This window comes from Trichoplusia ni, chromosome 2 (assembly GCF_003590095.1).
Source record: "Trichoplusia ni isolate ovarian cell line Hi5 chromosome 2, tn1, whole genome shotgun sequence".
Lineage (NCBI taxonomy): Eukaryota > Metazoa > Arthropoda > Insecta > Lepidoptera > Noctuidae > Trichoplusia > Trichoplusia ni.
In genome coordinates, this window is record NC_039479.1 from 9,891,148 (window position 1) to 9,908,286 (window position 17,139).

A 17,139-nucleotide genomic window follows, 5' to 3' on the forward strand; every position below is an offset into this window, starting at 1 on the left:
TGAAGGTTAATCTTAGGATACCTTTAAATAGCGATATCGGATGATATACAGTTTATATGTAGAAACGTTAATCTGTCAAATGTTGACTGAGAGGCAGAATTCTGGTGTGTTTAGCTAAGAGGTCGTCAAGAAAAATGATTAAAAAAAGTCTTAGCTATAACGTATCTCAAACGCACCATTGTTAGCTGCTGGTAGCGCTAAAAGACAAATTTTATAACATGACCAATTCATTTTTTATCAACCTAGACGTAACATTGCCTATCTAGTTACCCTGATAGGACCCTCGAAACAAGCTCAGGAATAGCTCCTTCAACATCAACAGCAGGAGCTCACTGCATGCAAACTATGTGCACAAGGTGGATATACATACATATATACCTACATTACGTATAGACTTACATATTCGAGGTAGATAGAAATAGAGCTTGTTCAAATAAAATAAAAAAAACTGATTAAAAATGGTCTAAACCTGAAGTAATTTAACAAAGATTTGATTTCTAAATTAGGCTCAGAGGTTGAAATAGGCTGAGAATATAAGGAAAACCAGTAAATTTCTCCAGCACCCGGATTTAGGATGCGTCATGGACATCAATTTTACTAGCGACGAGCACTACACACCAATAGAGTAAGGTTGGGCGCACACTGACGACTTCTTAGGTATTTGGAATAAGTTCAAATGAATATGCTTGACGCGCTTACGCGTGTCGTCACTTCTGTGTATACGTTTTGGGAAGTCGTTACGTCTCTAGCATTACGTTTCCTATACATTGAAGCATCTTTGTAAATTTTTATGAGTTCAGATAAAAGCAATAATATTATTTTATACTTGTTCTATTTACCTATTAATTTACTTCAATGTAGTAGTTTATTATTTTGTTCAGGAAAAATGTATAAATCTGTTACGTCTCTTTATCAAAGCGGCAAAAAATGCGCGTAAAACGTGGACCTTGCGATTTGTCTACGTTGTGTGCTCAGCCTATTATAATTGGGAATTCAAATCACGTCACTGCTCGATCGACAATAGTTTCCATTATTTATTAGTGTAACGGTAACTACCGGTCTTGAACACTACACACTTGCGATTAATTAGTCGCATTCTACATATAGGTACGATAAAATTTAATCCAGACTCAAGACTATCGGGATCGACGCGCGGGATCGAACCCGCAACACCTTGCGCACAGTGGTTATGGCGTGGTGTCCTCAACCACTTTTATTTTGGTTGTAGGGTACATTTTGAACTGGTGTTACATTTCAGACAGAACTTTAACTTTTCTAACGGTTTCAAAAAACATGTTAGATTCGAAACAAACCTGTTATTAATCTTTGTTGCCGATGCAAATTCAATAGGAAAATTTAAATGCTCATAATTTTTTAGTAAGGAAAGAGGGCAGAAAAAGGGACTTGAATGATAATGTAGACATAGGTACCTTAGAACAAGTGCATTATTTCATAATAACATGACAACTTTATCAGCGAGATAGAGTTGAGAAATCTTTGTGAAGTATAAACTAATAAAACTAAGAGCATTGCCTCCACTCAAAGATACAAGTTATCCGATTAAGAGTTAAGGTTTTCTACACGTGCAAAACTTGAACGGGAAAATAATTAAAAATAGTTTGACGAAAAGAACATACAATTTATTAAGTAATACAATGTTAGGAGTATGGTTACTTTTGCTTAAGAATAGATAAATACAGTTAACAGCAACCATTAAAATCATTTAAACTTCTTGAAGCGATTAAAGTCGATTAATGTCCTTAATAAGCGTTACTGACATATTTTGCTTTTTATGACTTGATAGCTGTATCAGTTAATTTTGCTCGGTTATAAAACAAAATATGTTATTTAATGTCGTTGTTGTCAATTCAGTATATTCTCAACTATATTATCACCATCACCATCATTTCATTAAACATACTATTATACAGAATCTATGTTAGTTTGTTGACACTTTACCCTTAAACTGCTGAACCAATTTTGATAGTAAGTATCGTGAGAATGATTCATTAAATGGTGTACCAATTTTGATAAAATTTTGTACTGAAATAGATCTGGATTACTGCATAAACAACTAGTTTTAGCCACAGCTTACACTGCAGGAAGCATCTACTTAAAAAGAGACATTCGATTTTTCCTTTTCTGATCCCCACATGCGACTAATCGCAAGTCTGCCTCCCATCTATCATGACATTACGTTAGGTCGCGCACATACGTTCGTCGAAGTCCCGAAGGCTGTCACTATCTTGTTATGACAGAAAAATTCAATTAAACGATATGTGGGTGATTTGTATATTGTTCTCGTAAACTGATAAGTGTTATATAAAGCCTCCTGCTAACAGTTTACAATTGTTTTGTGTTAATTTCAAAGAGAAGCAATCATGTTTAAGCTTTTGTTTCTCGGTTTGAATTTTTTGAGTACTGGTGAGTGGAACCTCCTTTTGGAACAAATGTTGCTTGTTGTTTTGTGAAATCTATACGAATCGTTTTTACTATATTGTTTGCATTGCCGAAATTGTTTCATGTCTTCCAATTGAGTCTTGATTTTCGAGAGAATTAATAATTATATCTATTTAATAATCCAAGTAAAGATGCGTATAAAACCACCTACAAAATTTTTATTCATTTTGTCGGATTCTGTTTTTAATATCGAGTTAAGCAAGGTGATTTAATATGAAAAGACTAAAAAAAAAACGGGTATAGTGACGATACATCCTACTTACACAATGCATTATTTCATTTATTTTTAATCAAATTTTAGATCTCATTTTCATTTGTATACCAACAAAATGAGTTTTTATTTGCCTCACTTTTTTTGACGCACGTCACTTACTTTTAATGTTTCTAGCCGGTTGTTATCTTAACGATAGATTCTTGAAATGTATTTTTTTAGTTACAACTTCTTAAAGTTACCAGCCAATCTGAACAACCTCATTTTCTTCTTTCAGTAACACTCTTCGAACTGGACTTTTCAATCTTTCCTACTGTCGATGACCTGATCTACGGTCCAGCTCCCTTCGACGACAGAATAGTTGGAGGCAAGGAGGCTAACATAGAGGACCATCCGTACCAAGTGTCCTTTATAGTGAACAACTCTTACTTCTGTGGAGGCTTCATTGTCAGTGAGAACTACATCCTGACTGCGGCTCATTGTGCTCAAAAGTACGTAAGAACTAGTAGAAATTTAGGAAATATCAAACAAGAAATAACTTTTTAATAGCCATGATTATTAAATGATTAGGGACTTGGATTGGGCCTGGTGCTAGTTGGTTGATTCCGATGAACAGTCGTGAGGAAGACCTTACGATTAAAATAATGAATATTATGTTCAAGATTTATAAAAATGTAGTGATTTGTTATTTCCCCATACTAAAATTACAGATTCATGGGAAACTAATTATTAAATTATGATGTTCTAATTTTCAGTGTGGACCCATCAACCGTGGTCCTTCGAGCCGGGAGTTCGTGGCGCAAAAATGGAACCATTATACCAATAGCAGAAGTGATACCACACCCGCAGTACGACAGCCCGAGGTTCGACAAAGACGTGGCCGTGATGAGGACAGCTGAGCCAATAGAGTTTACTGAAACCATTCAGCCGATTGATCTTCCTAAGAAGGGTAGTTCCATGAAGGATAATTCTATTGTCATGGTCAGCGGGTGGGGCAGGACTGAGGTTGGTATAACAAGATACAACTCAAAATTAAAAAAAGAACCTCGATAGCCTCACCGTGGAAGGTGAGGTTCCAGTTTTAAATAGCTAGACCGATTTTTATCAAACATGTTGAAGAATACTTACACATAACTCGCAAGCTCGGTCCGTCTATGAGCTATGAAACCACAGAAATACAGGTCCTACTTACAAAACCCCTCTTTTTGCGTCGGGAGTTACAAAACGACACCCATACTCTGAACAAAAACGTATTCGCGGATCTCACAAATCCTTTCCTAAGATGTCGCGAAACGTATTGTCTTTATAAAATTTTAACTTTATTGTTTCACTTTTAATAAAATTAATTCTAAGCCTGCTTCTAATTACATGTCTCATGTAAATTTCAAGGAATTTTCAAATAAGGTCTACGATTTATTAACACAAACGCCACAAAGGTTCTTATTTACATCGTTACACCTCTGCTGAAAACAATTTGTTCTTGAATAAGGTAGAGACTTAATTACTACACTTCCAGGAATTTCATACTGAAATGAAATTTTTACAAAGTCCGATTCAAAGGTTTCCTTGAAATTGTATTTCAATTCCCTATATTTTGTTTTATTACCTTTAACGTGCCTTGGAAAAGGAATCTAGAAAAAAAAAAACAGTTTTCGTCTACTTTCCATCTCAACCGCTCTTTTTAAATTTATATCGTTTAGGTTCACATTGAATTCCTCCGTAATGAATTACGATCCACTTGTGATTAATTGACCACATATTAATCATTGGGAGGAATTTTTTGATTAATAGCCCAATTAATGTATTAGGTTTTACCTGGAAGTAAAAAAGGCAATAATCTTTCGTGATTATATGAGACTGGGCAGGACTTGACGAGGAAGGTGGAGATTCGGGCGTTGTGACCTGACTTTAGTGAGACCTATGTCCAACCGTGGGCAACTATAGAGTTCATTGATTAATTGATTCGTGTTTATTTCAGCAAGGTGCAAGCTCGATTCCTGAGCGATTAATGGACGTGGAAATACCAGTAGTACCCTATTGGCAGTGTTATGCGGTGTATTTCACAGTACTTACAAGGAATATGTGGTGCGGAGGCAACTTCGTTCTCGGCGGCAAAGGGACTTGTCAGGTAAATTGAGGCTTCCGATTATCAAAATGTCAGCAAACTGTTATTGGTGTTGCTTTAATTTTAACTTTTCTTATCAAGATCGCTGCTTAAAACTATTCGCTAATGTCCAAAATTCTAGTAGAAGAAGTTGTTAAGCATTTTATTTCAAACCCCTTCAAGATTCGCTTTTTTTTCCTGGAAAAAAGGGTACTCTGCAAATGTTCACTTATAAAAAGGTTCTAGCTATTTTTGTTACAACAGACATCTCTTGCCTGTCTAGATGATTTAATTAAAGAATTATATTTCTATTGGACATTGTTGACTATCCTTTGTTTATTTTTTCAGGGTGATTCCGGTGGTGCCGCAATACAGAACAATGTTGTTCGTGGTATAGTCTCCTTCGGTAGGGGCTGTGGGCAGCGTTTCTCCCCGGGCGTGTTTGCAGACATGGCCGCACCGACTATCCGGGACTTTGTTACCGAACATACGGGTCTGTAAACTTCTAGACCTCTCTGAAATGATTAATCAACGAGTAATAAGAGTAATACCTGTCTGTAAATGTCATTGGGTAAGGCATCTTATGATCTAGAGAAGGAGAATTATTTATTTATTATTGTGAGATGTTCTCGCCTATGTTTTGAAGTGTTCAGATATGAGTGTTTATTTAGTGAACTTAGACTATAAGAAGGAAAACTCACATTAAACAATGCATTTAACATGTTTAATTTTTTTACATCACAAGAATGCTGATGTGTGCACTACTGCGGTTAAATCTGTTGGCTCAAGCCACGTAGCCATTAAAACATAATAATTGGAAATAAAATATTTCGATTTAAAAATAAATTGATAGACTTGAATTCTAGAAAACAAAAAGCAACAGCACTTGGCTTGAAACAATGACTACAGAAAAAAAACTAAATACCAATTACGCCAATTAAGAAAAAAATATACCAGCTAGCCGGATACTAGTGTACTACTAATATATCACTGTCACATGAAAACTCAGTAATTTGCGAACAGACTGAAAGTCATCAAATTGTTTTTAATCACACACTATACAGGATGTTTGGTCTTCAAGGGCACTCGTCATGATGACTTTATAAGTGTAGTTGAGATTTCATTAGAATAAGTATTCTTTCAGAATTCATTTGCTTTTTGTTTGACTATAAAAAGCTTATAGATGAATGTATTTTTGTAAGCAGTTATTTTTGCATACCAGAATTATTTGTATTCTTCAATGTGTATTTTTGGCGAGGATAAGTATCTATATATAATGAAACATTAAAAAAAATACGACTACACATCATAGAATTTAATGCTTGTGTCGCGGAGAGTTTCACAAACATTATAAACACATGTACAAACACACCCAGACTCAGGACAAGCGTTCGTCAAACTTACACTCGATCACACAAATGCTTGGCCTACACGGGATCGATCCCGCGACACGTCGCGTTCAGTGGGTTTGGCTTGGTGACCTCAATCAAACCCACCAAACCACTACTTATAAAACATTTTTTTTACTCCAAACAAATAATATTGAATTAGTCTCAGAACAGAAGAGTAAAATGTTGAAATTATTAGTCTTTAAATCAAAATTTTTAAAAGATTTAATAGCTCATTTAAACATTCTCACGCTACAAGTTATGACTTACACATATAATTATTATCTATTTTAAGCCTTATTTCTGGTGTCAATCATCTTATCTTAATTTAGATTTAGTTTTAAATACTTGGTGTTGTGCCTACGTCAGACAAACAATGCGGAACTTATATTGAATGAATAAAGTGCCTTGGAATGTAATGTGAGCAATAAATTCTGTGACAGCGCTTCCTGACGTCGGGTACTTTGAAATTACTGAAATAGTTCCAAAACTTTAAAATAGAATGCTCCAAAGATTTTTGAATACAACAACTGTGTTAGAGTGAGTCGGAGATTGTCATAATGAATTTAACCAATCAACTTAATAATCTTGGTGATCTATACTAATCTATAAAGCTGAAGAGTTTGTTTGTTTGTTTGAACGCGCTAATCTCAGGAACTACTGGTCCGAATTGAAAAAATCTTTTTGTGTTGAATAGACCATTCATCGAAGAAGGCTTTAGGCTATAAACCATCACGCTGCGACTAATAGGAGCGAAGATACAACAGAAAATGTGAAAAAAAACCGGGTAGATATAAAATGTCCGTATGGATTGAGGAGCCACTTTCGATTTAAAAAGGAAGCTCGCCCCCTTATTTAGTAGGGAAATCAATAATTTTGTAGACCGAATTCTGAAATTTGTAGTATAATATGTCTAAAGTTATGTAACTGTGAATGTGGCTCCTCAATCCAAACATCTGAATTGAGGAGCCACCTGAAACACGGAAAGTATTCCATGTATATTTTTGAAAATTTTGTATCATTTAGTAGCAATTGTGTATAGTGTCTACTAAAAATTTGAGCCCAGTACTGTTTATATTCAAGAATATACAATACTTTTAATGTGGCTCCTCGATCTATACACAAGAGCATGAATTGCCATGAAAGTTATTGGTCAATTTATATTCCACTCTAAAGACATTTAGTAGTAAGTGTGTTCGAATTTGTAGTATATGGACAAAGTAGTAGACTGAGCGAATTTAATAAATAAATGCATTTCATTTGGCTCCTCAATCGTGACGTCTGCATAATAAATAATTGACTGTACCTACCTGAGATCAAAACGGAATAAAATACCAGAGACACTAACATTTAGTATAAACGGTCTACTAAATACATATGCACAGATCAACATTGTATATGTTCGGTATCTGAAAAACAAATCACTTCTAAATATTCCTTACGAATTCGCTATTTAGGGTGACCATGTTATATGAATTAAACTAGGATGATTCATTTTTGAAATTAAATTTTTCGACAATATTCGGTACAAAGATTATTCCTAAGTTAATCCAATTTAATTTATTTATCTCATTTGAGGGTAACTGAAAATTATTGTCGAAAGTATCTACCCTCATATTTATTTAGTAATCTGACATTCATTAACGACGGAGCTGGAATGGGTCACTATAAATGTCACTACCCAGCGAATGATGAGATGTTTTGTTATGATGACTATGATTCTCACTGTAAAATTCATAAAAGCACCGACCAACCAATATTAATTCATTCTTTAACTTATGTCGAAATTGACTAGATACTAAATATCCTAAACCTATGAAGAATCTTTGTACCGAATATTGTCGAAAAATTTAATTTCAAAAATGAATCATCCTAGTTTAATTCATATAACATGGTCACCCTAAATAGCGAATTCGTAAGGAATATTTAGAAGTGATTTGTTTTTCAGATACCGAACATATACAATGTTGATCTGTGCATATGTATTTAGTAGACCGTTTATACTAAATGTTAGTGTCTCTGGTATTTTATTCCGTTTTGATCTCAGGTAGGTACAGTCAATTATTTATTATGCAGACGTCACGATTGAGGAGCCAAATGAAATGCATTTATTTATTAAATTCGCTCAGTCTACTACTTTGTCCATATACTACAAATTCGAACACACTTACTACTAAATGTCTTTAGAGTGGAATATAAATTGACCAATAACTTTCATGGCAATTCATGCTCTTGTGTATAGATCGAGGAGCCACATTAAAAGTATTGTATATTCTTGAATATAAACAGTACTGGGCTCAAATTTTTAGTAGACACTATACACAATTGCTACTAAATGATACAAAATTTTCAAAAATATACATGGAATACTTTCCGTGTTTCAGGTGGCTCCTCAATTCAGATGTTTGGTTTGAGGAGCCACATTCACAGTTACATAACTTTAGACATATTATACTACAAATTTCAGAATTCGGTCTACAAAATTATTGATTTCCCTACTAAATAAGGGGGCGAGCTTCCTTTTTAAATCGAAAGTGGCTCCTCAATCCATACGGACATGATATAAATCATAACTTATATCTTCTACCCACGGGGACGAAGTCGCGGGCAACAGCTATTGGTAAATAATAAGCGACTAAAAACAAATAAAAAAAGATTTCCTAATGAAATATACCACTGTAATGATCCGTTGTTGTTTTATAGTCGCGCCTAGATTAAGATACTCTATTGTCGCCACTACACTAACTGTCGCTAGTGGCTTCAACGGCTAGAAATCTGGACAAAACCTATCCTGTGCTAATCTAGGTTAAACGGTTTAAAATTTATTTAGTTGATAATAATTTGAGTGAAAGAGTAACAAATATCTATTCACAATTATAAATTTCCGCGTTTACAATACTAATAGGATTCTTAAAACACATAGAGCTTATCTCAGCACCATGACCTGAGTTAAAAGTGGAAGAGTAAACTGTCAATCGAAAATCGCGAACACTCGGCTACAAAAGGCTTTTCGACCTAATTGCCACTATATCTGTCCCTATCTCTACCGGTGTGGAGCTTTGACATGCCATTTTTTATCGAATTACTACAGTTTATCTTGACACTTCCAGCATTTTGCCGTACAGCGACTAATCGTACTTTACTCGTAATTGTACGCAGTACTGAGATATCTCTGTTTCGGAAGGCACTTTAAATTGTGGGTCCCTTCTATTATTTATAATGTTCTGGATTGTGTACTGTTTATTTTGTATGTATTTTATTAACTATAGTATCTTATTATCTGTTTGTTGGCCAAATAATAAAAAAAAAACGTCTTTGATAGTCGTTACAGGTAGTCAGAAGCTAAAAAACAGTCTAACTAAGGGGTATCGTGTTGCCCAGGTAACTGTGTCGAGGAGGTCAGATAGGCAGTCGCTCTTTGTAAAACGCTGGTACTTAGCTGAATCTGGTTAGACTGGACGCGAACCCCAACATAGTTGGGAAAAGGATGATGACAAATATATCTCTATTTTTTGTTCCGAAACAAGTATTCACGTGAACATTGGACTGTTTTAAACTGGCTTATTAACTTAGTATGTAATCTCATCAGATTATAATATAATTGTTGTTACCTACTGTGATTATATTTACGGTCCAGTGAACTTCGACACATCGTTGCTATTAGAAGAGGCCTTGATTGAAATAGCTTAGATTACACGTGTAGCAAGCAGAGATGTCCATATATACTTATACTAGCTGTTGCCCGCGACTTCGTCCGCGTGGTTAGAAGATATAAGTTAGGAATTTTTGAACGGAAGCCCTCGAAGATGAATAATTTTCCGTTTTTTTCCACACTTTCTAATGTATCTTCGCTCCTATTAGTCGAAGCGTGATGGTAAATAGCCTAAAACCTTCCTCGATGAATGGTCTATTCAACACAGTTTTTTTTTCAATTTAAACCAGTAGTTCCTGAGATTAGCCCGTTCAAACAAACAAACAAACTCTTAAGCTTTATATATTTGTATAGAGTATAGATATCAGTATAGATTTATAGTGTGGATCCATTTATACACATGACTTTTATAATGTAGGAAATATAAATAAAAACAAAAGAAGAAACGGTAATAAGCAAAAAGCAGACCACCTGGTCTGCTTTTTGCTTATTACCTATGTATGTATCCAGGCCAAGAAGGTTGTGTATTTTTATAACATGTTATTTGATAAAAAATAGGTGAAAAAAATATTGGCAAAAAGTGGTCTGGTGTCAGAAACAAGTTATGTTATTTAAAGGAACTAGAATGCTGTAGGCAAAAAAAGGGAAAACCTTATATTGGGCTTTTGTAGTTTTATGAATTAGATCGTTGTTTTTTAATGATTAAATTTTGACGTATGAACCTGGTAATAATTCTGACGGCCAAAGAAGACATGGGCAAATAATACCTAAATACCTAACAGGATTTATTTGTTTGTTGCCTATTTATCAAATGTAAACATTTTCTATACAAAAAAGGACTATTGTATATCACTAGGCAGCTCAACGATATTCATTCGTTCGATTCAATGAATTCGGCTGAGCAGGGAAGATAAATATTGTTAGCTATGGGTTTTATTAGATTTCTTATTGAAATTTATGTTCTTGATACAATCCTTCAGTCTCTTAAAGATCATTTTTAATGTGCGTAGGTAATCAACAAGGGAACATAACTATACCTTAGTTAATTTGATTGAGGGCATTTGCATATCAAGCAACTTCTCAACTTATATTTTATGTATATAGCTTATGGAGTTTGTTGAAGATACTTCTTCATGGTAATGAAATTTTAAGATATTTAAAAACAAATATGGAGCGGTTTATACTAAGTTTAAACACAATACCAAAATATATTTTGACTGCACGGATAGCCGAGTGCTTGAGGTCACCACGAAAAACTCACTGTGCGCGTCGTGTCGCGGGTTCAATCCTCGCGTACGGGTCCTGAGTCTGAGTGTGATTATGCACGTGAGTTGAATGTTTGTGAAACCCCCCGAAAAAAAGGATTAAATTTCTTACTGCCGTGTCGTTTTTTTTAAATAAAATAAAATATCATAAATCCCTCTCCTCAAATAATACAAAAAAAAAACAGAAAAAAATTAAATACTTTATTAAATTATTTACAGCGAGAGTTATAATACGTCAATGAGAATGGAATAACATAAATATAGCTATAAAATCACAGTTCTTCAACTATTGCCATGATGGCATACGTGACTCCGGAGAACATGGCCACCAGGGAGAAGACTCCTATGACGACGTTCTTCCAGACGACGAAGGACCAAAGGGTTACGTCCTTGTTCCACCGCCAGACGGTCTCCACGATGGCTGGGAGGAGGAGCCCCATGACGGACAGGCACACGGCTCCCACCAGCTCCATGAAGAGTTCCAGTCTTGGTACGGCGCTGGCGATTCCCACTGAAATACGAATTAACGTTGAATTTTATGGCTAATTCATTCGAAACCTGTTGTAAAAGAAATTCTAGTTCTGGTTTTAAGGAAAAGAAAGTGTTATGTTAGAGCTCATTAAAATAGTAGATATTAATTATGCTAGGTCATAAATGTTCCACTGCAAGGCAAACACTTTATCTCTTATAGAGAAAGGATTAAGCATTGGTTAGATTCAGCTTAATTAGTGTCTTGTTAACATTGTCTCCAGTTCATATTATACGCCTCGATAATCTTACGAGCAAATTTATATTAATAGAATACTATCGTATCTTTAACTTTTATGCGACAGCTTTTTAATACTTCGCTGGTCGCTTTTACCCAATTTATGTGGCGTGAATATCGTCTCATACGACGCCTGAAGTTGGTCTAAGAGCTGTATGTCGTGGTTGAGCGATTTATGTCTATCTAAGTTATAATGTTATATGCAGTGCAATTATTTATCAAACGCAGTGAACCGAGTCTTCGTAAAAGTACAAGTGAAACATTGCTAGAACTTTGTCTAAGTCAAATTGCGGGCACTCGTTTAAGCTCAACGGTTTTAGTTTGAAAGCTGGTAATTTTTGTTTCTGACAGTACATGACTGTAAATGTATAACAATGGATTATTGCGCATCGTATGAGTTTTAACCAGCGCTGATTTCACTTACGTGCTTAGTGACAGACGTGTGTTTTTAAACTATAAATCACTTTTTATTACCCGCGACACGAGGATTAAATTTATTTCTATGAAAGTTGTTAAAAAAAAGAAGGACATTGTAACAAAACGTTCTGAAAAGAAATAAAAGTAAGATAGAACATTTGTTATTTTTTCAAACATCTCGATCTTACCTAAGAAACACGCGCCAACGAATCTGACACCAGCCAAGGCCCACCGGTGTCCTCGCGCAGGGATCTTGTCCTGCACCTTCCTCCACACGACGTCAACTGGTACGTAGTATACAAGAGCGAAGGACAGCAGCATCACACAGGCCACCAAGATCTTCGCCGTTTGCGCCAGACTGAAACAAAAGAATTTCAGTTTAGATACCTTTATTTAAAAAAAGAACGCCTCCCTTCGTAAGAAGTTTAAGTCTTTGTGTCGCGGTTTTCACAATCATATAAATCACGTCCACAAAGACACCTAGACTCGGAACAAGTATTCGTGGATCACTCAAATGCTTGTCCTACGCGTAGACAAAACCCGCGACGTGCGCAGTTCGTTTAGCTTGGTGACCTCAACCACTCGGCTATCACTGCAGTCATTGTGATGCGCCGAATGTTCTTAGTCCACGTAACATTCGAAGAACCTTTTAAAAGTTCGACGAGTTTGTAGTTCTCTTGTTTAGTAGAATACCAGGTGCGAGGGTAGTAAAACAAAAGGCTAAAAGTTTTACTAAGAATACGACTGAATGGTCTAGAAAGTATGGGAAGTGAACGGGAGTTGATTAGGGTCAGCTTTCAATAGTGTTCTGATTTTATTCCCGAGTCGATACTTTGACACATGTTCTTATACTTTCCTCGAGTCACTGAACGGTGTTCGAGTTAACGAAAATATGAATTGCTCTCAACATGTCCGATACATTGTATAAGACTATTATACAATGTATCGGATATAAGTTCTGGTTTGACACCACAACCCGGTATTTGACGTAAAAACTATAATTACTCCGACTGACGTAGATCCAAAAATTTTTTAGACACGTATTTGATTTTACGGAATCCATAAAAATGTAAAGACACAATGCGCGTCGTGAAACATATGAGACCCACTTCCAAACGATTCAGTATCCGTCTTTTTTCCATAATAATTCAATTACATGAAATTGCTCAATAGTCCACTATTAAAATAGTCTGATACTCACACTTCATCCTGCGGCAAATTAAGTGTCAAGCTTCCCCTGACTTCCTCTCCAAACTTCAGGTAGCCAGTGAATCCGACGAAGCCGTACATCACGGCAATGGCTGTCATGGCCACATTCAGGACTCCTGGACAACCCAGGAAGTGCTGTGGCTTCTTCATCTCGTTCTCAATGGGCATCACCACGCCAATACCCTCCATCGCGAACAGACTTGTACTGGAAGTGGAAAACGAAATTAATAGATTAAAATAATCTAAATAGACACGTTTTTAAATGTCACAATATTCTTTATTTTTACAAAATCGATCTTGCCGTTTTAATAGTTGTAAATTGCATTGTCATCGGGTTTTAAGCTACCCTGAAAATTTCAGCGGGAAGTCCTTCAAAATTGCGAAAAACAAACGAACAAACAAGAAAGTGAGTGTATAGAAATATGGGGAAAAAATAGTTTCGGAGAAAAAGTTTTAATCATATTTAGAAGATAAGGAATTGGCGCGAGGGAATAAAATAGTTTGGAATAAAGTATGGACGACCTTTAAGATACAAAATGGTCGTTATTTTCTCGGAAAGTTATGAGACTATTAAAGTTTTGAAATGTATTTACGAGTATATCTGCTTTAGTAAGGTACTTTTTCAAAAATCTAAAATATTTCTGTTCTTTTGAAGAAAATTCTAATTTGCTACCTTCTTAAAGAAGTATTGCTGGCAATCAATTTACTGGTTATTGAAGTTCCAGCGCTTAAAAGATTTTCTCTTCGAAAAGTATACAGATCAAACTGATTTTCCTTTCAGAATATTCGCTGAGTTTATTTGATAAAAAGTTACGGAGCGAGGTGGAACTGCAAGATATTGATTCAATTTAACCGGTTTCGACTTTTGATTTTCAGCTTATAAAACAGGTTAATTTAAAGAAACTCTTGAATATAGGTAAAAAGCAAGAGGTAGAAAAAATATCTACTTTTTGTATTGATTTTTGGCCAAGTGCACTACAAGATGAAATGAAAGTAAGATCCAAGATTTCATTTTTGATCTTGAATTTGTTTATGCTTTTTTATAGAAATAACTTAAACTTAAATGAAGTAAAAACTAAAAGAGCAAGTGCGATTGCGACAGAGCAACACTGAGATTCATGTAAATCAAATTTTTTAGTTTTTTTCATAAGATAGCCTAGTAGTGGAGGAACAGGACAGACAGCATAATATCAATGGGTACGGAACCCAGAATTGTAGTAACCTTCAGCTTGGATCTAGAACTAGTTTAATTTCTAATGGTCAAAATATAAAATGTTACGAAATCCTGTATTTAATAACGTGAGCTTACATTTATTACGTAGTTTCGTATGCGTAGCAGCTATTGCCCATAAATCTAGCCAAAAACATTTTATAACCTAGGTCACAAAACTTTTTTGTGTAAAATTAATTGCCCATTGCGACGCGACGTTAATATTTTACGAAAGCTATCGTAATAATTGTATATTTTATGACGAGGACCACACTATCCTACATCTTACTAATATTATAAAGAGGTTAGTTTGTATGTATGGATGTATGGATGTTTGTTCGCCTTTCACGCAAAAACTACTAAACGGATTCAGATGAAACCTGGTACAAAGATAGTTTATAACCAGAATTAAGACAAAATATAGTTTTTATCCCGGTTTAATATTCCTGTGGGCTCATTTTCAACTCGCATGGGCGGGCCCACGGGCAATAGCAAGTTCTTAATTATCGTGAAATTATAATGTATGTGATTTTTATAGCATTCTGTTAGTTAGCCTCTGATTTCGTTTTGTTTCGGATTTTTATTCCATTCATAGTAATCGAGGCAAATTGTGGGTAAAAAAAATATTTATTTAATAGTCCTGCTCTTTATTGTATTATTTATTCATACAACTTTTAATACTCAAATGTACGTATATGGACCAATTTCGAAATTGTCTTTGTAAAATTTTATTATTCAATTGAATTTACAATTACGTGAGTATTAGGTGAGAGGTGACTTCTAATTATAATTTCGGATTTCGATTAATTTGGAGATTCGGATTATTTGTTAACTCAAAGCTTTGGAAATTATTTAAAAACGTCCTTTACCACTAATACCAATCCTCGTAATCAACTGTAGCCTGATTTATGGGAAAAATCCATCCTTCATTCGAACGACTGTAATTCACAAAATATGGCTTTAAAGTCAGGCAGTCCTGTATTTTCTTTTTTACTCTTTTAAACATAATATGGCTGTAAATGTGCAAGCAAGTTACGCATGAAGAGATTAGGCTGCGGATTTATGATCGTAGAGCATAGAGGATTTAAAGAAAGTGGCATTCAGAATTAATCTAACCTAACCTTTTTAGCTAGTTAGGTTTAATTTAGTTAACTAGCTTAATTTAAAGTTGAAAGTTGATGCAATTCGCTCAAAGACAAAAATTATAGATCTATTTTAATCACACTTTTGAGCGGTTTCCATGAACTTGTTCTGTACACGGTATTGTGGAGGCATTTCCATCTACTTCCATATATTCTGTGGTAACGATGATGATATTTGTAAGTATAAGTAAGATTAATGAGCGTTGTATCTGATCCGAGTCCTAGCAAGGGCAACTTTGAGTTTGGACCTTATTTGATTAACTATGACAAACCTGCGGACTGTGGGCGTCTGAGATATATTTCCTTGATAACATTAAGTAGTTGCTCTAAATAGATTAAAGTTATAAATCTTGTGAAATAGGAAATAGTGTTTGAAACATTCAATTTAAACTTAAAGCATGGAATCTTAACCTTAATCAATATTCTTGGAATTTAAGTTACGAAAACCACTATCAGAAGGTATTAACTAGAATATAATTCAATGTTATTAAATGATGTAACGGTTTACTCACGCGTATTTATCGGGGGTGCCCGACGAGTTTCGGACCCAACCGGAGTCCTTAATCATGAGCAGACGCGGCGGGATCGTTCGACTCGCGATTCCGCCGCGTAGCTGTCGTGATTGCCCGACTAGTTTCGGACCCAACTGTTTCGGATCCTGAGCATGAAAAATTTCTCCAATGCAAATACCAGCTTCCACTTACCTAATAAACGTAGGGATCCCACTGATGGAGGTAACCAGGTTCCTATCAGCGATCCTGGGCTGGTCTTTCAAGCAGTAGTATATGGAGATACAGATAGATCCGAGCCACACGAAGTTCGCGAGCGCTGAGAACGGCACCAAGTACTTCAGTTTGGTGATCTGAGTGAGCGGTATCAGTACCACGAGGGTCAGCCCGCAGTACACTGTCACCGACCAGTTTGGACCTCCGTAGACTACTGATACCTGGACAAATAGGCAAGGAAGGTTACAATGATGATGTTGTTTAAGTGAATGTAGACTTTATTTAAAAGAGCAGAAGCCTTATTTTATAGTTTGATGATGTTTTAAAGATTTCTATGTCATGTTTGAATATTACAATCAAATTCAAATAAAAACTACCGAGACAAACTTGATTAATTTTTTGTGGGATAAAATAACAGTTATTTCATTCGAATGAAATTAGAGTCAATAATATCGGTTTACCCAGTTCGAAGGCCTGCGGAAGCAAACATAAAAAAATAGGCGAATTGTTAAGCTCCTCTTGGAAGCCCAATTTTTTTTTTGATTTCTAAGGTTAGACATTACCGATTTGATCTTGAATAAAACTTGAAT

The 17,139-nt window shown here is 35.2% G+C and overlaps 2 protein-coding genes across 5 annotated transcripts in view; one reads left to right on the forward strand and one right to left on the reverse strand.

Moving 5' to 3' along the window:
• Nucleotides 1-2,035: 2,035 nt before the first annotated feature.
• Nucleotides 2,036-6,101, forward strand: LOC113506840 (trypsin-1-like). Its single transcript, XM_026889682.1, has 5 exons — nt 2,036-2,424; nt 2,949-3,162; nt 3,427-3,676; nt 4,650-4,799; nt 5,124-6,101. Exons 1-5 carry the CDS (start codon nt 2,382-2,384, stop codon nt 5,274-5,276), a joined length of 810 nt encoding a protein of 269 aa, XP_026745483.1. The 5' UTR covers nt 2,036-2,381; the 3' UTR covers nt 5,277-6,101.
• A 5,166-nt stretch (nt 6,102-11,267) lies between these two features.
• Nucleotides 11,268-17,139, reverse strand: part of LOC113506857 (proton-coupled amino acid transporter-like protein pathetic) — a 29,659-nt gene continuing 23,787 nt past the window's right edge. For all 4 annotated transcript variants that reach the window (XM_026889710.1, XM_026889706.1, XM_026889700.1 and 1 more), the window contains 4 exons: nt 16,529-16,770; nt 13,465-13,677; nt 12,452-12,621; nt 11,268-11,591 (listed from right to left, as the gene is read on the reverse strand). In XM_026889710.1, coding sequence (XP_026745511.1) covers nt 11,353-11,591; nt 12,452-12,621; nt 13,465-13,677; nt 16,529-16,770 — 864 coding nt within the window. In that variant the 3' untranslated portion in view covers nt 11,268-11,352. The remainder of the gene's footprint in view (nt 11,592-12,451; nt 12,622-13,464; nt 13,678-16,528; nt 16,771-17,139) is intronic.

What these genes read in the sequence shown, in the direction of transcription:
- LOC113506840 (XM_026889682.1), top strand. Translation starts at nt 2,382, where the DNA reads ATGTTTAAGCTTTTGTTTCTCGGTTTGAATTTTTTGAGTACTG. An exon ending in GCGGCTCATTGTGCTCAAAA is followed by an intron (nt 3,163 to 3,426) that starts GTACGTAAGAAC and finishes TCTAATTTTCAG; the next exon opens with TGTGGACCCATCAACCGTGG. An exon ending in GCGGGTGGGGCAGGACTGAG is followed by an intron (nt 3,677 to 4,649) that starts GTTGGTATAACA and finishes TGTTTATTTCAG; the next exon opens with CAAGGTGCAAGCTCGATTCC.